This window comes from Bufo gargarizans, chromosome 1 (genome assembly GCF_014858855.1).
Source record: "Bufo gargarizans isolate SCDJY-AF-19 chromosome 1, ASM1485885v1, whole genome shotgun sequence".
Classification (NCBI taxonomy): Eukaryota; Metazoa; Chordata; class Amphibia; order Anura; family Bufonidae; genus Bufo; species Bufo gargarizans.
The window spans coordinates 60,988,262-61,015,251 of NC_058080.1; the positions used below are offsets into that span (position 1 = coordinate 60,988,262).

At 42.3% G+C, this 26,990-nt stretch overlaps 1 protein-coding gene across 4 annotated transcripts in view; it reads left to right on the top strand.

Moving 5' to 3' along the window:
• DOK7 (docking protein 7) overlaps positions 1-26,732 on the top strand; it is a 119,403-nt gene extending 92,671 nt beyond the window's left edge. For 2 of the 4 annotated variants that reach the window (XM_044295763.1, XM_044295752.1), the window contains one exon: positions 24,058-26,732. In XM_044295763.1, coding sequence (XP_044151698.1) covers positions 24,058-24,194 — 137 coding nt within the window. In that variant the 3' untranslated portion in view covers positions 24,195-26,732. Of the gene's footprint in view, positions 1-13,937; positions 14,091-14,172; positions 14,313-24,057 lie in introns of all 4 variants that reach the window. The other 2 variants (XR_006390128.1, XM_044295740.1) reach the window with 2 other exon arrangements.
• The last annotated feature ends 258 nt before the right edge of the window (positions 26,733-26,990 follow it).

The window sequence follows — 26,990 nt, forward strand, 5'->3', positions numbered from 1 at the left end:
ACAGAGGACTATCTATAATAATTTACATATTGTGGTAAAGTGACTGATGATGGACTCATAGACTTTCTATTGAGCCTGCCTTCAGCAGCGAGGAGAGACGGAGCTCTGTGTGAGCGTGTTCCTCTCCTCATTTTAGCACTCGGACCCCAACTGATGAATACCTATGACCTACACTTTAAAGAGGACCAGGGGCGTAACTCCCATAGCGGCAGACCATGCGACTGCTATGGGGCCCAGGGCAAGAGGGGCCCCAGTTTTAGTTGGGATTATCTCTTCTTCTACTGGAGGTGAAAACTTGGTCAGGACTCTACCCTCTAAAGGAACAACTTTTAGCAAATGAGGCAGTGGAAAAATGGCCCAAGGGTTATTGAAAAGGGTTTAGGCAGAAACCCCTCTGTCCTGTGTGGGCGGCCTGGTTTGATCCATGCTATGGGGCCCTTACTTCTCTATGTACGCCACTGAAGAGGACCTTTCATCAGTTTTGACATTTGCTAATTATAGTATTACCTTGCAGGGCGGACCCCACTAATGCCATGGGTGTGTTTTTTTTTTCAACCCCCCCTTCACCGTTCGTCCGCTGTGGTCCCCCGATATTTTGGCGCGCGGTATTGTAATGAGCTGTAACTTCACAACGGGGCGGAGACGCAGTCTTCTGCTGTGGGCGTCTCCTTGTCCCTGGCCGTGTGCGCGATCCAATCAGAGCGGACTGCTCACAGCCAGGAAGAAGGAGCGAGGGGGGAAGGTTTGAAAAAAAAAAGATACACCCATGGCATCAGTGGGGGCCGCCCTACAATACCATAATTAGCCTATGTCAAAACTGATGAAAGGTCCTCTTTAAAGGGCTTCTGTCACCCCACTAAAGTTTTTTTTTTGGCTACTTATAACCCCTATACTGCGATATATCGATCTATAGTGCTATTACTCATTTTGGTGCAGTAGTTAATTAAAAAAACTGACTTTTATAATATGTAAATTACCTGTCTACCAGCAAGTAGGGCGGTTACTTGCTGGTAGCAGCCGCATCCTCCTTTCATAAAGACGCCCCCTCCGCATGTTGATTGACAGGGCCAGCGAACGCGCTCATCCTCTGCTGGCCCTGTCTGCGTTCAAAATCTGGCGCCTGCGCCGTACCTGTCTTCAGTCGGCGCAGGCGCACTGAGAGGAGGACGCTCGCTCGGCCACTCCTTCCTCAGTGCGCTGGGTGTTGATGTGACGTCATCGGCGCATTGAGTATGGAGCGGCCGAGCGAGCGTCCTCCTCTCAGTGCGCCTGCGCCGACTGAAGACAGGTACGGCGCAGGCGCCAGATTTTGAACGCAGACAGGGCCAGCAGAAGACGAGCGCGTTCGCTGGCCCTGTCAATCAACATGAGGAGGGGGCGTCTTTATGAAAGGAGGATGCGGCTGCTACCAGCAAGTAACCGCCCTACTTGCTGGTAGAGAGGTAATTTGCATATTATAAAAGTCACTTTTTTTTATTAACTACTGAACCAAAATGAATAATAGCATTATAGATCGATATATCTCAGTATAGGGGTTATAAGTAGCCAAAAAAAAAAAAAACTTTAGTGGGGTGACAGAAGCTAACAGAACACAGTAAGCTCCTGAGCTCCCCCTAGTGGCAGCTGCAGGCCATCCAGGTGGAAGAGGAGATAGGAAGTAAGTGATTTTAACAAATTAATTATCACAGAATTTTGAACCAATTTATATACAAAAGGAAAAAAGTGAAAGGCTGCTTTACAGGGCGCCAGCTGCAAAATCTTTCACTGCCAAGGCATGCCAAGATTATTAATATTATTAGGAGTTGGCATTTCAAGTGTTCTTGATTTTAATACTGTAATTGTATTTTCTTAATAAGATTTTATGAAAGCATAATTTATGGTGAAGACTGCTACTGTCGGCTTATGTCTACAGAACTGACAGGAGTAGTGCCCCCTGTCCCATCATCAAACCTGCAGTAGATGAGGACATTTTCAGTGCAGTTCTACTTTGTACTGATTGTCTGATTCATCACTCCACATGGCAGATCACTGATTCATCAACCACATAGCAGATCACTGATTTATCTCTCCACATGGCAGATCACTGATTCATCACTCCACATATCAGATCACTGATTCATCTCTCCACATGGCAGATCACTGATTCATCACTCCACATATCAGATCACTGATACATCACTCCACATGGCAGATCACTGATTCATCAACCACATAGCAGATCACTGATTTATCTCTTCACATGGCAGATCACTGATTCATCACTCCACATATCAGATCACTGATTCATCTCTCCACATAGCAGATCACTGATTCATCACTCCACATATCAGATCACTGATTCATCACTCCACATAGCAGATCACTGATTCATCAACCACATAGCAGATTACTGATCCATCACTCCACATAGCAGATCACTGATTCATCAACCACATAGCAGATTACTGATCCATCACTCTACATATCAGATCACTGATTCATCTCTCCACATAGCAGATCACTGATTCATCACTCCACATATCAGATCACTGATACATCACTCCACATAGCAGATCACTGATTCATCAACCACATAGCAGATTACTGATCCATCACTCTACATATCAGATCACTGATTCATCTCTCCACATCGCAGATCACTGGTTCATTGCTCCTCATATCAGATCATGGATATATTGCGCCACAGATCTATTCTTCCATTTTTTCATGTATTGTTCCCGCAGTTACCATTGCCTCCCAGAACAAGAGGAGACCACTCAGACTCCCTGCTGCAGTTTTTGCAACTCATGCTGCGATCCCATCCAATTCTATGGGATCACCGCTACTCTGCGATTCTGGCCTTGACAGCTGGTGCATGACCAGTGTCGTCGTGTAGCCCTGCCCTTAGACCACTGTCAACCAAATTCTTGTTTGGCTGACACCTATGACCTGGGCTACCCTTCAACGTTTTGTAGTTCGATTGATTAATATTAACTGTTGGACTACAGCTGCCATCTAAAAATGAATGCATTTAGTTGCAATCTTGTGGACTGCAGCTGTCATGCAGTAGTTAAAATCAGTCGCGCTACAAAAAGTCACAGTGTAGCACAGGCCTATCTCTCTGGACCCCTCTGTAGACCTGCACACTTGGCCCGGCATGTCGTCCTGCATGGGTGGAGAGGAGAAAGTTGCCAGACGCCTGTCGATGCCTTATCTCTCTGAGAACAAAAGAACCAGGCTGTTCAAATCCAATGGCCTGATCATCGCCATCAGCATCTGCCATCAGGTTACAGTCAGGAGGCCCCTTACATATTTATGTAATGTGTATGGCCAGTTTTAGAGATTTGCAGAGGTGCAGTAGTTGTATCTGACCTGATTGTATATCCACACATTTGTACCAATGACCCTCCATACTTTCAAAAAAGTGCAAATATACTGTCACAATTATTAATGCTGAAGAAAAATATAGGTTGGTAAAGATGTTATGTTCATCCAGAACAAGGCCAACCAAACCACTGACAAGCTGCATGCCCTTTTTTCTATTCTTACAAGGTTGGCCAGTTTGGACAATCCCTCTCCTCTGTATAGGTCCCCTTACAATGAGGTTGTTATCCCCAAGTCCCCTGCAGCGAAATTTTAGGAAATATTCTGCACTTCACGGCACAGGCAAAACAGGTTCTCCAAGTTTTAAAAAAATTTGTATACGACTTTTTTGTCAGTAAAGTGGAACAGGTGCTTCAAAAATATGGTGCTCATTCTGAAGACCATATTTTTCAATGTATTCATGCCAGACAACTGGTAAAATACATTTATTAATCTCCTGCTTCCCATCTACACTACTCACAAAAAGTTGGCGATATTTGGCTTGTGGGTGAAATTTCAGGTTGAACCTAAAATGCACTCTAACCTTTACAGGTGAACTTAATGTGACGTTCTCTAAACTTTTCAATGCACATGTCCAACTGTGTTTCAGTACTCTTTGCACAACTTGCTGTTCTCTAACAAGGAACAGGTATTTGAGCCATGAATTGCCCAATAAATTTCACGGTTCAATTAGAATTGGTATTTAAACAGTCCTCCTCATCATGCTATTTACATATTGACATCATGAGACCAAGATGACACCGAACAATTGATCAACACTACCTCATCATTGCGAGACTTCAAGCAGGATGTTCTCAGATGGAAGTGGCCACTGAGCTTAAAATGTGACACAGTGTGTCATCAGCAGAGATACAGAGAGACTGGAAGAGTCACAGAAAGGCAGAGAAGTGGACATCCTTTGGCCACATCCCACACTGATGATGTATCATTGTGGACAATGCCCTGCGGAACAGGATGATGAATGCCACACAACTCCAAGCAAAATTAAAGGGAGGTGAGAGGCACTCAAGTGTTACATCAGATCATTAGAAACCATTTACATCAGCATGGTCTGCGTGCTAGTGACCTGTAATGGTACCTGACCTCACCACCAGGCACAGGCGTCATCATCTTGCATGGGCCAGGGAGCATCTACTCTGGACGAGGGACCAGTGGGCCTCAGTGCTGTTCACTGATGAAAGTCGATTCACACTGAGCAGAAATGATGGCTGCCAATGGTGTTGGAGACGTCAAGGAGAGCGCTATGCATCAGCCACTGTTGTCACCAGACGAGCCTTTGGTGGTGGTTGTGTTACAGTGTGGGCAGGTGTGTCTAGTTAATACAGAACTGCTCTACACTTTGTGAATGGTACAGTGATAAGCCCATACTACTTGAATAACATCATTAATCCAGTCATTGTTCCTCTGCAGGAACAACACAGGCCAAATTTCATCTTCATGGACAACAATGCGCCAGCTCATTAAGGTCGCATCATTAGGGAATGGCTGCTGGAGACAGAGGTACCTCAAATGGAGTGGCCTGCACTTTCTCCAGACCTGAATCCCATTGAAGACCTATGGGATCAGCTGAGTCGCCGTGTAGAGGCTCGTAACTCTGTACCCCAGAACCTCAATGTCACGGATGTAGTAGGGGAGAAATACAACAAGAAGGAAGAGAAAAGACACTAGGCCTCACCGCTAGGGAAGGAAAAGGGTCACCACCTATAAAACCCTGCTCCTGGCCCTAACTCCTATCTGTATGGGCACCTCTCGATGGTAGAAATGCCCATACACAGGAACATAGAAAACCCTGGTGACCCTCTGATGCCCTAAAGGTAATGATAGGGCAGAGAGAACCTGTTCCTTCCCTGGTGAAGGAACCAGCGTCTCGCTGAGGCCTAGTAAACAACTGGGGGGGGGGGGGGGACAAAACACAACAAGCGGAATTCTTAACTTCTGAGGATGATGGATGAATAGGACTTTAAAAACCACACTCCAGCGCATCCAAAACTAAATGAAGCTATCCAGAGCAAGGAGTGATGGATAAAGTCAGACTAAAAAGGGGGAGGCAAAAGTCACATGTTCCACACGTCAACAGGAGGTGTGGACATACCAGCAACACACAGACAAAGTGAAACCAAAAGAGGCTGTCAGATCACTCATGTGCAGCCAGTCTATTACCTTCTAACACCTGTCACAGGTGTGACACTCAATGACCTGAGGGCCGCCCTTCAAGAAGAGTGGGATGCCATTCCTCAGTAGACAATAAGTCAACTTGTGAACAGCAGGAGACATTGTTGTCAAGCAGTAATTGATGCTCAATGCCACATGACAAGTGTCACAGCGGACTGGATCTCAGATACATAGACAACCAAATAAACAAGTATCTAAGCGAAATGCTGGGGAAAGGTCACCTCCTAGCAAATCCCTGACTTATCTCCCTACGCTGCTAAGCCCACATTCAGACCTTAAAGGTAGGAATAATGTGTCCTTGTGCCTGGACTGCAAATACCCTAGAATCCCTGAGATGGTGAAAGGGGAGAAGGGGCAGAAGACACATAAACAGCCTAGACCGCAAATATCAAAAACAGAAATCAAACTTATCTGAGCTGGAAAAGAAAATCCTTCCTTCCTTGAATCCAAGGCAGGACTGAATTCTATAACCCGCACGGCCCTCTGGGAGTGAAAGCAATTTAAGCCAATGACCCCACCCAGAGCACCTGAAGGAAGGCGGATCCAGCACGATTCCAAAATAAAACAAATGATTAGACATGTGCTGCCAATCTGACAGACCTCCGCAGACCGTCCGAACAGGGCATGACAACAAGTTATTGAGACATTGACATGTGGAGGTATACCCAGCACTGATGTTGGCTTTTGTTTCAATAAGTTGTTTGAGATGAAGAAATCACCATTGCTGCTTCTACCTAAATGCCACTATATCACTGAAGTGTGAACTTTTTGCGTTTTCTATTAATTTCATCCGAAAGCCAAATATCCCTAACTTTTTGTGAGTAGTGTATTACAAAGCTGTCTGCCTACAGCCACCACCAGGGGGAGCTCAGTGCATAGGAATTTATGCAGCTAAGACTGACTGAAATAGAAGCTGTAATAATCTGCTTTCTCCCCTGTTGGTGGATGCATGAAAATGCAGCATTTTCACATCAAGAACAGGACAAGGAGTTCAGTGCTGGGCACCCCAGCAGTGGAATGGTCTGTCTCCACTGAAGGTAGGCCACTGCTCTGCTGACTTGAGCATGCCCAGAGGCCACAACATAGTGGAGGGGCCACAAAATATCACTGTATGTAGGGACAAAGGAAGTACAGAATGGAAAGGGAAATAGTTTTTGGCCTAACGTCTGCCAGTTTTACTATTTTCTCAAATTCTACACTCCATTATAATGTTGTTTTTGTAGTTATTTACGCTTACACAGGAGGCACTTAGTCCACTGGATACCAGTCTCTTTGGGTTCATCCATTGCCAGTAATGCAAACATAATGCTTCCGAGCTACATTTTAGCTGACAGATGGCATATGACTAATTTAGCTAAACCCTGAATAAAGCAGACATCTTCTATGACTGATCGCACCTGGTTTTCACGTTCATTTTTCAGCATAAATCCACAGAGTATAATTAGCGCTCCCTAAGTCTTATTGCTTGTACCAGTAATCAAGGGGAGGCAAGACTTGTTCTATTAGTTATAATTTAGTAGGTTGTATGAGGAGATATCTGCCTAGGACTAATATGTTCTTTTCATATGTAATAATTACCTAATTATATAGCACACAGTCTATGTGACAGGTCCTGCGATGTTTTGTCAGCATATTAGGTGATTTAATAGGAATTTGTCAGGGCAGAGGCAGGTGGAGTTAGCATACGTAATCTCAATTCTAATTAGTTTAAACTGATTTAGGGCTCATTCACACGACCGTATGAATATGTCTGCATCCATTTGCCGTTTTTTGGTCACCTCGCTTCCCCAAAATGTGGAATAAAAAATGCTGAAAAAGTTTAATGTCCCCCAAAATGATGAATAAAAACTACAGTTCACCCTGAAAAAAGTACAGCTCATTTGGCTATGTAAAATAAAAAATAAAAAAGTTATGACTCTTGGAAGAGGAGGAGGAAAAATCCTAAACAATGGCTGAGATTTACTAACCCTACAGGTGTAAGCTTAGCCAGGCTGTGTAGACCTGCCCCAGATTTATCACAGGGGTTCAGGCCGGATGATAAATCTTCTGCCGGGATAGACACGTTTTACTAACTCTGTACAAACTATTTGTTGGCTTACTTTGAGACAGATTTTTATGCCAGAATTGGTGAAATTGTGCCACAGAATGGCGCATCTTAAGCCCCACCCCTTTCACGTGAAGCTCTACCCACTTTCTACTAAGCCCTGCACACTTGTTGGACATGTAGGAAAAAAGTGCAGAAGCCCTAAATGCGCCAATTTGCACTTTTTTAGGCTGATCTTTGGTGCAGACGCGGAAGTAAATATGGGTCAGTGTTGCCAAATTTGGCCTGGTCCTTAAGGGGATACATTTTTTGTGTTCAAAGGTCCATATAAACCTCATCTGTATAAATACAATAAACCTCATGTTGTCTAGAAAAGCCAAGTTAGGTATAATCCACAGTAGGTGCTGGACAGGGGTGGCTGGAAGCGGGTGAACAGCCTTCGCTTTGCTGTTTCTGTAACTCCGTGGGCCGCAGCTTATTATGGGTTATTCCCATCTAGGCCATTAAAGGCGGAGATCGGGCAACCCCTTTAGTTCCTCAAGTACCAACCATTTCAAATCAAACACCCTATGTCTCATTTCATACATATGTTGGGTAGCAGTAGTAGTAGTCTGGTGGTGTATTGCTTTTAATTAATAATTTTGTTAATTATAGTTCACAAAGTCTCCGCAAAAAAAACGTAACGGACATGGAAAGAAAATACATTTGTGTGCATGAGCCCTAAAGGTGATCCCACTGTCTTTGGAACTGACCCTTATTTGCCCTATAGTAGCCAATGGTTCCAGAAGACAAATGGGATCAGATATATCATCAAAAACAACGCAAATTGGGGGAGCGTTGTTGCAGCAGTTGTAGATAGTTGACGGTATAGAAACAAGAGTAGTCAGATCTTCCACTCACAAAAAACTTGATAAGTGCAGACACACAAAGTTAGTAACTTGAAAGTTGAAGAAATTGCACAAAGCCAATGGCTCTGCTAAATTAGAGAAGGAAACAACTTGGCTACTGTGGGCCACTATTCCACTTCTCCATTGGACTACTTTATTAGGGAAGTAAGGTGCCTCAGGGCGGCATCATATGGTGGTGCAAGTCCATCTAGGCTTCAACAATGGGGCAGATTTTCTAATCCTCTCTAAAATGTAGACATTGCCTTGTAAAGATGCACCAAACCATATAGTGACAAAAGGAAAACCCAATGACAGGGACCTTTTGTCTAACTTTATAATTATTTGTTGGTTTGCTTTGTGATAGAACTTTATTCCAAAATTTTGGTGTAACTTTGACATAAAATGTCACTGCTTAGGTCACACCTCTTTCCCGTTAAGCTGAATGCAGTGGATTTTTCCCAAATTAGATGTTTTCAATTGTGCCAACAATGTGCCAACTTCTCATGCATTTTATGACAAGGTCTTGGCAAACGTTGATCACTATCTACATGTGCATGATCCTGAGGACTAATGCTGAGGACCAGCAGCCTTCCTCTGAAATAACCCAAGAGCAGAAGAGCTTGTGGGGTCACATTTCCCTGCAGTGTAGCAAGTGACTATGCTGGGCAATGTCTGTGGGAACACGCTCAATGTACTTGTGTGGTGCATATTGCTTGCACTGATTACTCCTTGTAGAGTCTTAAAGGGGTTCTCAGGGTTCAGAGCTTAACCCGGACATACCTCCTTTTTCACCCATGACAAATCAATACAATGCAAAAATAATTTTTTCAGCCTATCTGCATCTTAATAAAGAGGAGAGGAGTTGTCATCAGTTTTTCAAATGAAATATTTATAGCATGTTTAATTGCAGACTCCCTGAGTACAGTTTTTTTTTTTTTTTATTCCAGTAGGACCCCCATTCCCAAGAAAATGTCCTCCGTTTCTTTTGTGGAAACCACAGCGATTCTCCTAAGGTGGAGTCTTGCATTCACTCTGATGTTGGTCAATCATTGCAGGAAACATTAAACTGGCCATCGGTAAGGAGAATGTTTTACTTACTGTACCTTGAGGTATATCTTTTGATCTTCTCTTCCCCTGTCGACGCTTGGGTCCAAAGTCTCTGACCGTCAAACCACTGGCCAGGGCCGGACTGGGAACTTAAAGTGGCCCTGAAAAGAAAAATCTAAAAGAGGCCCCAATGTTATAGGTGGGTCCAAACTGAAGTAAGGTAGGGCAACACAAGTAGATGGGGCCAATACAAGTTGTCAGGGTCAGTAATACCACAGGGCAGAATATCATCCCACAGAACCAAATACCACAGTGTAGCACAATATACTGCCTCATAATCTGTCCTGTGTGATGACCATTAGTAGCTGCCATTCCCTCCTCCTCCAATTGTCTATAATATGGATATGGAGCAGGGCTTTGGAGGTGAGATGTGGACCACAGCATCAAGCCAGTCCTACCTTCAGCATGCTGCCTGGACTTTCTCTAATAATGACCCCTATAGTTCCCCCAGTACTATGTACCCAGTCAGGGCCAGTGAGGAGGCCTTGTTTGGCCCTATAGACATCAGCCCACCGGGAAAATTCCCTGTACGGTCTACGGCCAGTCCACCCCTGCCACTGGCTCAGCATGATCTTGCAATATCTTCCATATCCCACAAGACCATACAGTGAAGAGTTCATTCTGGGCCAGAGACTTCAGACAAAAGCATAGCAGTGGAAGAAGAAGAAGAATAGAAGTCGAGCCAGCAGGGATGCAAAGAAGGCACACCAAGGTACACTATATCAAGGCAAGTAAAACAATCCTCGTCGTGCCAAGCATGGCCAGTCTGATGCTGTCCGCAGTGATCCAACTACATCAGAGTGAAAATACAGGCTCCTCCTCTGGAATCTCTGTGGTTGTTACCCCGATGATAACTCACGGTGAATTACCACATAGTTGATACAGTATAGGGGAACACACTGCCTTTTCCAAGAGGACCTAACTCTTGACATCATACTGCAACCCTGCAGTTGACAGTCTGAACCTTTTCCCGCCCCCTCCCCCCTTTCATTTTCCTACAAAAGAATTAGCCTTGTTTCCCACAGTTATTAGCTCTTGCTAATAGGAGGGGGTTCTTACAGACCTATCAAGGCACTTTAATGACAACTCTAAGAAACGCCATAAAGGTCCCCAACCTCTGCTACAGTAATTAAGAAGCAGTTCTTTTGATTTTAGGTCTTAACATTTCGACTGCTCCGGTTTTAAATTTTTTATTGAATTTACTACTTATCCATGAGAGCAATCAGGAGAGCATTACATATTGCTGCATTTACATTCTGGATGATAGACCCACCTTTATTGGAGGAAATAAGAGCAAGGGCATTCATATTTATCTTGATAGACCTTGGGTTAAGCCTCTTGGGTTTAGCCTGTCTCCCAGAGGCTACTTACGATATGGAGATGAGTCTTTGGAGAGTTTTACAGCTAACATAATTTTTGAACATTGCACAATGAAAAATTGACTATATAGAAGAGTGGTAAAAGTTCTGTATAAATAAATGGTTTCATAAGAATAAATTCATGAAGGCTGAAAAAGGCGATGTACGTAGAGCCACCCATCGAGTTAGTTCTTAGAGACATCAGCCTCCAGCATTATGTCTGATTAATGAGTACTGGGAACTACCATTTTCTTTTCGCCTTTTCTGCTGAAGGCTAGTTCTCTACAGAGTGGTCAAAATAAATTCATCTTGGGAAATCATAAATACTTCTCTAGAAAACTATTACTGTAATTCAGCTTGCAAAACTCTTGAATGATTTTGTATTTTACTGTTAAATGAAGGGTAACTGTAGGCAGTGTGCTTGAGTTCTCAAAAAAAGTTTGCATAATGGCTGTGCTTTATTGTAGAATCATAACTGTGAAGGATACGGTCTTTTTTGGGCTTCCCTAATGCCTTCCTCAGTCATATTATTCCCTGTTTAACTTGCACAACTCGATGCATTTCTCTCACAAGCAGGAGTGTGTCTCCCTCATATCTGCTCGTCTAACCCTGAGAAATGTTTGGTTTTATTTTTATGCAAATAAGGTTTCTAGTGCACTGTCGGTGAGGCCTCTCTGTTGGTTCACCATTGCTCCACCATAACGCTTCCTGGTACGTCCCTTTCTTTTTTGATAGACAGTCTCTGAGATTACAGAGCCAGTAGTGATGACACTGATGCCCCAGACATGGTACACCAAGAACCTTATTTAATATAAAATAAAAGTAGTAATTTTCAGAATTAGAGGACCAGATTTTCACAAAAACGGCATGGTTATGTTTTGGGCACTTATCCTACAAGGCAATATGTTTATTTTGAAATTGATGCGACAGTCTCTTTTAAAGTGATACTTTAGTCAAATTGTCGTATTTAGTAAAATGGAACTATTAGGGTCATGTAACAAACCAGGGCAATAAATTCTTTCAACTCTGATCTCTAAAAGTCACACTTCCAAGATATTATAAACTATAGATCTTTAACATCACAGGAAATAACATGGTAGAGATCTCTCAGTATTACAGTATTATGTACAATGTGTATGCAGGGGACGATTAGAGCAGGAATTCTGTAAGAAGAATTTTTAGGAAGTGATATCAGAGAAGGAACATTTTGGCATCTGCCCGTGTACAGTACAGTAACATGCAGCCATTTTGTTAGTACCTGTGGAGTTACAGACACATTAAAGAAGGAATAGGTCATATGGTTGAGGGAATCCATGAGGTCTTCCATGATGCCTTCACTTTAGCAGTCATTTTATGCTAATCTTTTCAATGACATTCAAGCAACTCAAAATATAGTTCTCTCATAGTGGAAAAAACTAGAACTTCAAGACAACAGAAGCAAATATAGTTCATCAAAATCATTTGCTGACAGATGGATCGTGGTGGACAAGGGTTAACAGTTTTTATTTTGGTAGGGCAATCTCAGGAACCAGACCACAAAAGGGCAGATTTTTATAAAATGTTCGTCTTCCCAGTAGTCTGGGGGCTTTGCAAGTTTAGAAGTCCTGATTTTTACAATTCGAATATTGGCAAGTATGCAAACAGAACTATAGAAGTGGACTCTGTAGGCCTCACTTGCTTGGATTTGTTCCTAGCTCCTCCTCATGGGCTTAGTACAGTCCTGTAGGTTTTACTAGAACAGAAAAGGGTATCCAACATAAGGATCAATCTGACCCTCTCCCACACAGGTGCTATGAACGGTTGGAGTCCAACAGAGCCCTCCTATACTGGGATGACATGTGTGACCCAAAAGAAGAAACTATTTTGTTTTTTCTAACTTCCCCACCCCCCCTCCACGGTTCATTTATATGTATGTAGTGCTACTATTCGGTGCTGTCATCTGCAGCAAACTGGTTAAGGCCATACTGCTAAGCCTTTTTCACCACAGGTTAATCTCTCATCTATTTTTTCCCCATATTTTTCTATCCTAATTAAGTACAACCTGTGCTATTGGAAATAAATAAATATATGTTACATATAAAGGAAGAAGAATGAAGAATATACAGAAGAGTATATATGCCATAAACCTTCTCTGAGACACCCAAAATTGCATTAAAAGTTGACTATTTATTGGTGGTCTTCATTAACAAGGTATTTTATTGGTCTAGGAAAATATTTCTGTGAATTACACTAATGTATTTTCACATATTTTTGTAGACAAACCTAATATTTAAAATATATAAAATTGGCAAATGGAATAAAATTGCTTTCAGGTCTTGGTAAGAGACCTCAGATTAGCCATAAAAAGGTTGAGACTGTCTCACAAGTGTACCAGAGGGTCCAGGTTTTGCCACCATAATGGGACCATCAGAACACAACCTCATTCGAAGGTGACTTTGAAACCGAGCACTTGTCACTAGGGTCTACTTCTTATGGGACGGTTCACAAATAAAACATTAGATCTCATTGATGATCTGTCCTGTGTCTACAATGATAACACCAAACATTACAGTGCAATGCATGGGCATGTTTATGTTCTTCCTAAATGGATGAATAATTTTTCCTCTGATGGACCTACAAAACCACAGACCAACCCTAGCCAAACAAGACTTACCAGATCTGAGCCTGGTTTATACTCTTCCAATGATTTTGCCCAAAGGCACCTGTCTTAATTGTCTTGTGGTCATCCCAAAAACAAACATGGGAAAAAGAGATTGGAAACTCAAACTCGGAGAACAGGAAACTATAGCTTTTATCAAAAATTCCACTATATATGAATATAGTAAGATGGTATCCTGGAACATATTTTACTGTATGCATGCAAGTGCTCCCAAATGTTCTACAGTATATTAGATGTGTTATACGCCTGGCGGCCTGCGCTGCAGTGTTTGTCGTCATCTCTAACATTCAGTGGTGTGAGCTACACAAGCATGAATTAACGCGAATATGTCTGCTTCATCTGGTCAGCAGGGGCAGGAGGTTATCCAGCCGAGCCACTGGTTTCTGACCGACCTCGCAGTGAGACAGCAACTTATGTAAATATTCCTATCAGCCCTACATCAAAGAAACAGCTCCATTACATGGCATTAGAACTTCAAGATCCTAGTACAGGAATAAGAGGTAACATCCATCACTCTCATCCAAGCAGATCCTTCACATGTCTCCATGGCAATGACTAATTGTTAACCTTCTTCGTCATCAGGGGTCACCATTACAAGGGAAGATACAGAATACTGGAGATTTAACTTAGCCACGACCTAATGTGGTACATTGAAGCCATTTCTGCAATAACCACTGACCTGCTCTATTCTATATTAAATACACTAAGTCAAAACCCAAATAGTAAGTCCAACAGTTAAAGAAATCGGAACGTATTAGATAGGAACATCAATAGCTGTGGTACATCATGCAGATACAATAGTATGGTGCTATATAGTCAACTTACACAATATATAATAGTGGGTAGGCAATCTACAATCCTTAGAAAATCCTTTATTCTGGGTGCTGGAGTACACCAGCAACATATCAATCCAATTGGTTCTTATATATATATATGTTGCTTTGAAACATTAATGCTATATTCTGGTATGTTAAAGAACATCTGTCAGGGGGATTAACCTTATTAAACCAGCTATAATGCCTGGTAGGGGAGTAGGGTTGACTCTACTGATTGAAAACAAGCCTTTCTTCTCCCAATTTGTTGTAGCATGTAGAAGAAATATGTATTTTTTTTTTACAAAATAGGCAAATTAAGACTTATGTGCACCTTAACTCCTCCATTTTGGTTTACTGGACTGCTCCCCCATCCACTTGATTGACAGGCCTAGGCATCCCCATAGAGCGGGGAGTGTCAAAAGAAGCAGAGCAGAGGAGCTAAGGTGTACCAAGAGGCTGGACCTCCACTTTCGGTGCCCCTAAGCCCTAAGTTGCATAGTATAAAAAAAAATATATAAACATTTTTATTTCTCCGAAAAGCTGCAACAGATCATGGGAAAAAAACATGTTTTTAATTCAGCAGAGTCAACCCTACCAGATATTATGGCTAGTTTAATAGGGTTGATCTTATTGACAGATGCTCTTTAAAGGTATTTTCAAGCTTCAGACATGGATGGCATGGGGTACTCTGGGAACCTCTTATACTGAGAACAAGATCCCTTGACCACCATTCATAAAGTCAAGCGTTTTTGTCTTCTCCTATATGTGGCCAGGGTCAGAGGACATTTATGACTTATTGACATGTCTGGAGTGAAAATAATAAAAATTATTGTCACTGGATATTAATAAAGATCTCGTTACTAGCTCAATGCATATCAGAGGGAAGGAAAATACTGTAATACAATAAATGTAATGTGGACTGCAGTACATTGAGATATCACCATTCACAGAATGCTGTCTTAGGGTGACCATAGACCAAAGACAACGCTGATAGTTGATGAGACATCAGCTCTTGGATGTTATCAGGACACCTATGCTCCAGTGTAGGGAAGGATAAATCTCATCAAGACTTACCAGCATATTGCACAATGACTCTAAACCTCATGTACTGATTGAAAATTAGTTGCAACATAAATATGTTGCCTAAGCAGATCAGATTTCCCACTGTCTGCTAGAAGAATGGAAACTTACATCTGATGGGTTGAAATGGGCTACACCTTAAATTTCTCAGTAGGTGGCCGTGGTCCTCTTAAAAGTGTTTATTACACTACATTGATTCCTTGTCACATAACAGGGCTTAAAGTGGGTTTCTGGGATAAAAACATTGCTGGCTTATTTTTAAGATGGCCGTACACTTTCCATAAATGTCAAAAGAACAAACCAACGACTATTCCTCCCGAAACCTCCTATACATATGCTCACTTTTCTGAGTACGGGTATGTTTTCAACGAAGAGAGGGGTATAACCCGTTGCAAGACACCTTTGGTGTTAACTAATTTCTCCCTAGAACAAAATAATCGGGCACATTGAAATTCTATTTGCCTCATCCTCCTTTCTCCCCAACATCATCTGTCAAAAGGGAATCGGGATGCCATATGCATTAGATGGTTGGCTGGTTCTGCCGAAATCAGTTTTACCGACATTAATCTGATGTGTATGGTCATCTTCAGATGTTTAGATTTCCAAGACCCTCACCAATCATTGGATGCCCCTTCATTATTTATCCAGGTACAACTTCTCAGACCCGTTAGCTGAAGCATCACCCTTCATTCTGTCGGGGCTCAGTTGGTAATGGCATATCCTGAACATTTTAGCCTACTGTAGGAAACCACCTTTTGGGCCACCTTCAATCTTCACTTCTTGGAAAGCTCATTAGAAGGATGTTGGGTCACTTCTCCAAAAAAGTTGACTCATAATTAGAGAGTCTCAAAAAACCTTGAAATGAACCTTTTGAATGACAAACCAATAACCATAGATATAACATATATAGGGTATAAAACAATCCACACGTCACTCGTAACTTCTCCATTACACAACACAACAAGAAAATCTGTTACCAGGATTTCTGCAGTGTTTTTGTTACTGAGGCCATTAAAGTTGACAGGCCATGGAGATAAAGACGTACTGTATATGCTAATCAAATGGTTTGTTCTATTGACCTTAACCTTAGATGAGAGCTATAAAGTCAGCAGAGAGTGTGAGCTACACTTAAAGTCAATTATATACAGAAAGATTAAAGCTCATTAAAATAAGATTTACAGGCATAAATATTCATGTTCTATTGTATGCATGTAATTCTCATTCTTGCATGCCGACTTGTGCTATGCTAATAACTGATTTTAACTAGTGCATTACCCTTTGACTCTATAGCCCAAACCTCATATCATGTACTCTATTTCAGGCTCAATGTTTGGTCAAGTGAGATGCGGCAAACTATCTACAGGGAAAATTATCTATATAACACAAATTCCCTAATATACCGTACATGCTATAACCACATTTTATACACATATTTGCTCCCTTTCAAGGGTGTTCATAACTTCCCACATGCCTATATGGCTGCTACGGGGTCCGTGGATAGAGGAAGCCCAACCTTGGTTGGTGGATGATGACATGATGTAGACTCCCATCTACACTGTTTGTAAAGAGTGTGATACTGATATTAGATGGTAGTGTATGAAATTAGGCAAAAGCTCTAGCGCCATCTTACAAGCTGATGAACTCTTTAGCAAAGTTCTTAAAGGGGTTTTCCAAGAGTAAAATATTGATGACCTATTCTCAGGATAGGTCACGAGTTTCTGATCGTTGGGGGTCTGACTTCCGACACCCCTGCTGATCAGCTGTTTGAAGAGTTATAGTTAGAGCTGAGGACTCTTCCTAGGCCAGTGACATCATGTTTATCAGTCATGTGGCTTACGTGCAGCTAAACTTCAATCAGGTGAATGGGCCTGGGCTGCAGTACCAAGCATAGCCACTATACAATGTATAACGCTGTGCTTAATATGCTGTCAAGAGGCCACAGTGCTAACCGAAGCATCTTCGCCTCTTCAAACTGTGATCGGTGTCAGAACCATCCCCAACTTATGGAATATATTATACGAATATAGGGGCTCCTTTATTGAGACCAGCGTTTTCCACGTCTGTCTTAATTGTATCTGTATTGGTGGAGGATCTGCCAAAGTTATTTAGAGGAGCAGGCCTTTACATAACTTTGGCGATTCCTCCATGAGGCCATGGGACAACACCATCTCCCTTCCTGCCAAAGATTTAAGCCATTTTCTATGCAAAAAATTGGCGTAGAAAAAAATAAATGAGACAGGCCTGCCAGTCCGCCCTCTTCCCTGCCCACACTATGCCGCTTTTCTCAATTTGTCCGAAAAGTGGCGCTAGCAGGGAAAAGTTGCAGATTTTGCCGCAAAATAGGGTGCAACAAAATCTGTAACTGATATACGCCACAAAAGTGGTGTATATCAGTACATAAATGAGCCCCATAGTTTCTGATCAAGGAGAACAGACCACTAGGACTTCCACCGATCATGAGAAGTTTTCCTAAGTCCCCAGAGTGATTAAACCAATGGTCACGCATGTGTGCTGCCACTTAATTTACATGGGATGATGTGATGCCGGCAAACGATTATTTTGGCTGCTGACAAACAAGCACTTGCTTGATTGTTGGGTGATCTGATGCATGTTTATACGATGCAAGGATCTGAAACAGGATTGTAAAGGGCAGTTTAAAGACATAACCTTCTGAGACAGTTTCCAACCATGACAGCAGACCATTGATGTCCGATGCATGGTATCCACACAATGCCAGGCACGATCACTGCCTGGCCTCTAGGCATGGTCATACGATTAGTAGTCACCGTTGGATGGAAATCTACAATTAGTAGTGCATCTAGATGAATAGGCTGACCTCAGATATTTGCATTAAACCTTCTCGATGACAACCCACCCATCTGAGACAGATATATGTAATTAGTAGCCAGGGCACATTACTCACCTTTTATTTTCCATCCATCCACGTATTTGTGAAGTGAGATTTATCTAACGAAGACTGATGACATGTTATCGCCAACATAATGGATGCCGATGCTTGGCCTAGGGAGGAGAAATCATGTTTGTTTATTCTCTAATCATTAAAATTAAGAGCTGGAAATGAATAAAGATGGAGTGTCATTTCATCTGGCCGTGTTTCTCGAGCTGGGCACATTTCCTTCCAAGTTCTAATGAATATTTTTCATAGTTGTTGATAATTGATGCCTTGTAACGAGGCACAAGGGCACTTATGTGCGAAGGAAATTTACCAAGATATTTGGGCAAAGCTGAGGCTTATGCTGTAGCTCCTCTTATACAAGGGGAATAAGTACTTTATCAAGATCACAGTGTCTTAGCTAATTTCTCAAGTTTAAAATGTAAACTAATGTAAAACTTATTGACTGTTCTTAAAGGGAATTGGTCACCAGGTAAATTACTAGTAAACCAGGCACAATGTCTTATAGGCTTATCTCAGTTAAATGTAAGCGATCCATTACTACACTCTGGAGAAAAAGTACTTTTAATTCATATGCAAAAGTGCAGTTAAGTGCACTAAGGGGGGTGTCCATGCTACTCTGTGCACGCTTGCTCCTACTGCTTCCCCTGCCAGGCCCTCCCTCTCCTTCTAGTTTTACAGGGTCAGTCAAGATGACTATGTAGGAACCTGGCCCTGTCAATCAAGGAGAAGGGGGAGGGGCTGGCAGTGGAAGCAGGAGGAGCAAGAGTGCACAGATTGGCTTAGGCCCGCCCTCAGTGCAATTAACTGCTCATTTGCATATTGATTAAACATACTTTGTCTCCAGAATGAAGCAATAGATCTGCAAGATATCATTGCATTCAGTTGAGCTAGCCCTAAAGGCATTGTGCCTGGTTAAAGGGGTTGTCTGGGTTCAGAGCGGAAACTGGACATATCCCAGGGGCGTAACTACCATAGCGGCAGACTATGCGAATGCTATGGGGCCCAGGGCAAGAGGGGGCCCAGTTGGGATCATCCCCTCTTCTACTGGTGGTGAAAACTTGGTCAGGACTCTACCCTCTAAAGCAGGGATGCCCAACCTTCAGCCCTCCGGCCCTCCAGCCGTTGAAAAACGACAACTCCCAGCATGCCCGGACAACCTACAGCTATTAGGGAATGCTGAGAGTTGTAGTTTTGAAACAGCTGGAGGGCTGCATGTTGGGCATCTCTGCTCTAAAGTTACAACTGTTAGAAAACGAGGCAGTGGGAAAAATGGCCCAAAGGTCATTGAAAGGGGTTCAGGGGAAACCCTTCTGTCCTGTGCGTGGAGCCTGGTTTCATCCTTGCTATGGGGCCCTTACATCTCTATGTACGCCACTGACATATCCCCATTTTCATCTCTCCAGCCCCTCTGAGATGAGCCTTGCCCTTTGCTGCATCATTCAAGACAAGGGCTTTTTTGTTTACATTTTTACACTGCTAGGCGGAGGCTTCTGCCTAGCAGTGTGGCTGGTGATGTCACCAGCACTAATGGGGGCTTTAGTGCTACCCTAGCTGTTTTACAGGCTAGGGCAGCACTAAAGCCTGCCCATTAGTGCCGGTGATGTCACTGGGAACACTGCTAGGCAGAAGCCTCCACCTAGCAGAGACCAAGTATGTCATCGGATCTGCAGAAAAAGCACTTGTCCTGCGCAATTCAGCACAGGGCAAAGGAGAGCATCAGAGCATTTCAGAGGGGCTGCCTTGGTGAAGAAGGGGATATGTCCGGGTTCAGCTCTAGAACCAAGACAACCCCTTTAACAGTGAGTTTCTTGATGAAATTCAAGGCAATGTTTATTTTAGGAAGCCCATTTTAATATGCCATATTGATGACTAAAAGGGCTGCCCAGATTAAAAGAAATGGATCATTTTTTGTTTTAGAAAAAGTTCCACGTTAGTACATGAGCCGAGTCCGGTACTGCAACTCAGCCCCATTCACTGGAAGTAGGCTGAACTGCAACACTAGACAAGGCCCGTTGACAAGCATGAAAAAAAAAGCTGTTTTTAGCAAAAAAAGAGGGCTCAATATTTCTTCTAACCCTGGAAAACCCATTTAAGAGTTAGTAGAGGTCCCCCATTCAGGACCCTCACGTATTAGCCCGAGTAGATGGTAACTTGCTCTGGAGAACCCGACATGTCCTTGTATTGCAGACATTCCATTGATTTAAGTGATTTAAGAATTGTATAATTTCTCATCTCCCCTGTGGTGGCGCTGCAGAATAATAGAACACTTGCTGACGGGTTCTCCCGCTGACTAAGACTGTTCACTGTGGGTCTCAGCTGTGGGACATCTTGTGAACAGCAGTTCCCTTTTGAGGTGGAGCTCCCCTGCTTACTAAACCATAGAACCACATTGGGATGGTAAATTTTTGGGTTTCCACTACTACCACATGTGTGGTATGTGATGAAATCAAGGATTATGGCCACAAGGGAACTCTAGCATCCAACATTTTTCCAAAAAAGTGAAACAGAGGTTTTCAAACCCTTTCCAACTTATAAAGGCATAACATAACAAAATCAGTAATACATTACCAAGCCATGCAAATGTTCCCCCCACCTGTATCTGTTTACCAGGCTCCAGCGATGGCGTGGTGGGTCAACACGTGACCACTACAGCTATTCACAGCAGTGACATGTCGACAACACTCACGTAACTGTAGCCAGACACATAACATTGCTGGAGACGGGTGAACCACAGAAGCATTAGTATGGGAGCAGCAGGGGTAATGTAGGTATACCACTTTTGTTCATTTTAGAATTTTAAGCGGTTTGTAAACATTTTCATAGGTATAGAAAAGCCCTTTAACCCCTTTAAATTTACAAAGTCCCCATGAACTCCAAATCTAAAACTACGTACAGTGCTAGATAAGAAATGATGTCTTCTACAGTCACATCATGGAACTGTCCATCAAGTATCTATGATGGAAATGTTGACTTTAGTTAAAGGGGCTATTCTGGTAATTTCAGTTACTAGATGGGTGAGGGCCCTACTGCTAGGAACCACATTGATCAAAAGAATGGGGCATCATACCCAAAAAGGGCCCCTTAGAGGCATTGTTATCGAATCTCTTATCTAGTAGAAAGTTACCGAGCTTGGATCAGTCCAACAAGATCATTCCACTTTAATGAAGCAGTGAGTAAGATTATATAATACTTACAGATAAAGGTGGCGGATACATGCCAACCTTCATAAACCATAAACATAACATTTGAAATGTACATTGATTGGTATAGAAGAGGGATGATCCCTTATACTTCCCTTATGCTTATCTATGTTGTCTTTTTGTTCACTCCTTGGCTGCACGCCGAGAACTGGTGCACTTCCCAGAATTATGACTAGATAGTCTGCAGAGCATCTGCAGACTATCTCAAAGCAAAAGAAGACAGATGAATATAATTCTAGAAGGAAGTTAATACTGACACAACATATAATGCACTGTTAACATTGTTGCACTCACAGGCATAGAGTGGCAAGTTGAGCATGGGACATGGGACCGCCGAAGATAACAACACAGATAGAGATGAATGGAGCAGAAGTATGCCCTGCAGGGTACATGGTCAGCGTTCTCGTGATGGGTGGGAGTCCCAGTGGTATAACCCCTACTGACCTAATAGTTACCCCCTATGCTGTGGATATTAATGGGCTCAGCTTTTTGCATCGGGTCAGTTGAGTCGTATACAGTTGAATACAGATCTCCCAATACTGGTAGCAAGTGAAGATTTTAAAAAATATATCGGTTTAGTATGGTGCCCTATACAAAAAAACAGCACTATAACTTTAATACTGAAAGAGAGATCAATTCTACAGCTATAAGGCAACTATCCAAAAAAAACAAAAACAAAAAGTTTCATTCCCCCTGCAGTAGATTTTAAGGATTCTAAATTACTGGTATTGATTTTTGCCTGTGACTTTCTGGTACAAAATAAGCATTTATTAAAGTTTTTCCCAAGATAATTCAAGAGCTCTTACTTTTCTTACCCATACTCTTTTACTTTTCTCAGTTTTTAGTAAGACAGAAACATAAATTCTGCTCTAAATTCGCTAATTTTGCCTGCGGCTGATGATTTTTGGTTAAAAGCCGATTACCCGCTAAAGCTCATTTACCTCAGTATATGCGTGTGGGTTTCACGATACATTTTTTAATCAGTGCAGTTTTAGTGTTCTGTATCTTATTATTTAGATCATTCTATTCTGGCTGTCTAAGAATTTAGCTTTCCATGCACTGACTTCCTGATGAGTCTGTGATGGGCTTGTGTTTATACACAGCAGCCAATCGGGAAAGGGAGAGTTGCAGAGGGGAGGGGAAAAAAAGCAGCAGGAACCAATGATGAGTGAGGGGGTGTGTCCCAGACTCCCTGTAGACACTGTAGCCAACCTAGAGTAACGGTTACAGCTCTGCTTAATGAAGCTTAGGTAAATAAAATGAGCACGAAGGTGAGAAAATAAATGATACATAACTATCACCTTTGGGTGACCTCATGACTTGCACAATGCTTTAGGTTTAAAGCGGTTGTCCACCGCAAGCAAGTAAAGATTTTTAAAAATATATCGGTTTAGGATGGTGCCCTATACTAAAAAACAGCACTATAACTTTAATACTGAAAAAGAGATCAATTCTACAGCTATAAGGCAACTATCCCAAAAAAAAACTAAAACGAAGTTTCATTCCCCCTGCAGTAGATTTTAAGGATTCTAAATTACTGGTATTGATTTTTGCCTGTGACTTTCTGGTACAAAATAAGCATTTATTAAAGTTTTTCCCAAGATAATTCAAGAGCTCTTACTTTTCCTACCCATACTCTTTTACTTTTCTCAGTTTTTAGTAAGACAGAAACATAAATGGCTCAAAATGGCAGAAAAAAATGAAAAGATGAAAAAAACTCTCAACCTTACGGATCCTCCCCCCGCTTACATTAGGACGCTGCCATTTGTCCACTCCTAGCCAAAAATACAGTATCACAAGATCCTCTTTAGTCAGCCACTGAACCGATTCAGTGGTCATTGGTTGAGTTGGCATTTCTGTCATGTTAGGCTAGTTAGCACACTAGCGTTACATCTTTTTGTTCAGTCGAAAAGGTGTATACCTGGTTTAATCTGGGGAGGGGTTAATTTGGCCGAATACACCTGAAAAAGGCCGGATCCTTGCCAGGTACAATTTATAGTCAATGGGGCCTGGCGGTGCTCTGACCCTTTACGGCTATGCCGGATATGCTAAACTCCAACAGGCTGTTCCTCTGCCGGAACAGCCTGCCAGAAGATTTAACGCTAGTGTGCAACCAGGAAGTGCACAGCAGTATGGACTGGAGCCAGCAGTATGGCAGCTGTAGGAGATTGGTAAGGGTGAAGTTGACTTCTGAGATGTAATACCACACACCGCCTATGGACAAGAGTGGTGTTGTTTCTGGGGAGAAAAAAAAAATTGTAATCTCAGAGAACTACCTTACAGAACTGACAATTTCAATCTTTGCAGAGAAAGTTTGTGATATCATACCCTTTAGCTTTCCTCCTAACAACTCTGGTCAGATGTCATCATCATTATTGCTATGACATATCTGCATCACAACTTAAAATAAAAGATAACTACAAAAACTTTGTTGCTTTTCTTTTTGTTTTTCCAGGAGGAGGCGCCACCAGATACGCTCAGATAGACATTGCCGCAACAGAGACGGCACACAAAGTGGGGTCCCAGCACGCTCAGTCCAGAGAAGAACGTTTACAAGAGCTGGAGCAGAAAAGGAAAGGAAATCAGCAATGATGGATCTAGGTGTGTGGTAGAAGGGCTGGCGGTCCTTGGCGGAAACTTTTTTTTTCAAAAGGAGACTCATTAGGTCTACTGGCCTCGATGAACTACTGGAACTTTTTGAGTCGGAAGGTCGGCCGAGTGTGGCTTTTTGAAAGAATGGAATTACGTGTTGCTCGATGGCACAGGGGTCATTCCAAAACTGATATTCCCTCTTGGAGACATTAAAGTCTGAAGTGTCTGGTCACAGCAAGTGCCCTTTCAATCTTGAGGTGGAATGAAACAAAATAAAATCTATAAGTACTTGTATATTCACATTTTTCTTTCTTGAAAATGTCATCTAGTTTTGTATGTGTAGAAAATCTAGGTATTTATTCGTTCCCACCGCCATGTATTATTATTATTTAATTTTATTTGCATTTCATTTTATACATTATTGGGTAATTATATCTTATCGGTTGTCTGTAACATACCTCCTCAGTTTTATTGTCTTACACAATTGACTTTTTTTTAAGCAGAACACAAGTGACTTTGGTTTTGCTGTATTTAATGAAGGAAAATTCCAGTCAAACAAATTGGCTTTTACATCGGGTTTGGACATTGTAAAGGCTTTGTACTCCCTGTATTCACTGTTATAGTATGGTTTCTACATTGTAGCAGCTTGTGGCTGTGGCCTCATTAATACAGCTGTAGTACGGTACCCACAGAATTTTACATTACCTATACTTGAAGCTCCTTTGCCCCAATGCAAAATCTGTAACACCTACTATGTGTGTAGTTGCTAAAAGTTTTCAGTTTAAAAAAGGTGGGGTTTATCAGGGCGTTTTAGGCAAATACAATTTTTCCCCATATATTCCCTATATATTGCCCTCACTAAAGGTACATTATAGTGATGACATTATGTGGGGTGGGTATTGCCCACAGCAGTGATCTCAGAGTTAATTTGCTGGTGAAATTTAGTATAGACCAGCATTTTACGGTGATATATGATATCCCTTGCACTGCCGCAGGTCTCGTCATAAATTAGACGCAACCTCTCGCAGTCCGTGCACCTAAACTAAAATATCTTGGAGTTCTGTCTTCTTTTACAGTAGAAAACTGGTTTGAGACTATTCTACGCCCAAAAACTGGAGTGGAGGGAATGATGAATTTCCTCAACAATGTTTATAAAAGCTAGATAGCCCTTTTATTTGAGACCAGGCGCCAAAATCTTTCCCAATTCCAGACCCCAAAATTCAGACCCGAGACCAGGCACCATAATCGAGACCCTATACCAGACCACAAAATTTAAACTCCAGACCAAATTGCATAATTCAGACCTCAGACTAGAAGCCATAATTCAGACTCCAGACCAGACACCAAAATCCAACCCCCAGACTCTACCCCATAATTAAGATCCCAGACCAGACCTATAATCAGACCCCAGGGCAGACTCCCTTATTAGGACCATAGATCAAATATCCCAGATCAGACCTATAATAAGAACCCAACACAAACCCCATAATCAGACCCTTAGACCAAAACCTATAATTACACCCCAGACCAGATCCCACAGTTCAGACCCCAGATCACGCCCATCTATTCACCTCTCCTCCCTCTCAGCTCCTCATCACTCAGCATCTCTGGCTTCTCTTCGATTAGCGTACTGTCTCACACAGAATCTTGATGTTGACCGGCGATAGGATTATGTGTGCAGCGGCTCTTGGAGCCAGAGATCCTGAAGAGGAGCAAAGAGAGATGAGTAATCAGAAGGATTGGCCAAGGACCTATAAACAGAATGTATGAACAGGGCAATAAAGAGTTCATAACCAAGTACGCCTATTTTTCCACGCCAGCTATCATGTTATCACTGTAGCCAGGGGCATATCTACCATGGAAGCAGGAGAAGAAGCTGCTCTGGCGCCTGAACTCAGGAAAGGGCCCAGGAGGAGGACAAATGGTTTTGTTTCCAGGGCCCAGGGAGAGGTGAGATTAGTGCTAGTCCTAGCACTGGTATTACTCACCACTCCCTGGTCTTTTTTCCCCAGATGCCTGTGCTGCACTTAGTCCTGGCAGTGCAAAGCTTCAGGATGGGACATAGTGTGTGTAGGAGCACACTATAACCTGACGCTGTGCGACATCAGGTCACAGTATAGTGCTACCTAGACACAGTGTTGCACGAAGAGCAGAGGCGCTTTTTATTAGTCCGTTCTGAGGTCTGCCTTAAAGTTTCGAGGGGGAAGGGTGGAGTTCAAGTATTTGCTGTGGAGCCCAGTCAGTTCTAGTTACGCCACTGTCTGTAGCTATAGGGGTACAGAAGTAGTAGCCGCATCCAGGGGATGGTGTGTGACAGAGGCCAAATGTTACTCTGCAACATAAAAAGACACCAGTATTATAAATGGGGCATGGTAGGTCAGGGCTTGTTTTACATTTTGCATTGGGGCCCGCACATCAATTATCACTCTACTTTTCCTTAGAAACACATCCGTTTTCATGTACAAACGGTCAAGCCATAAGTAAACTCTGCTTCGGATAGATTCAAAAAATTGCAACTGAATTTATGGGAGATAACATTTAAAAAAAAAAACCCTGAAAATATGGTTCAGTACCTATACATTACTATTTAACAGTTTTCAATCCCAATCACCATGGGACATCAATGGAACATTATTTGATGACTGGAGTTTTCCTTGAATATCATATTTCCTGGGGCATTTATGTATAGTGTCGGTATTTGGTACATATTTATCAATTCACATGCCTTTATATTGCGGAATGCAGAAGAAGGGAGATTTTCTACTGTGTTACGGTCTTGCATGTATGTAAATAATA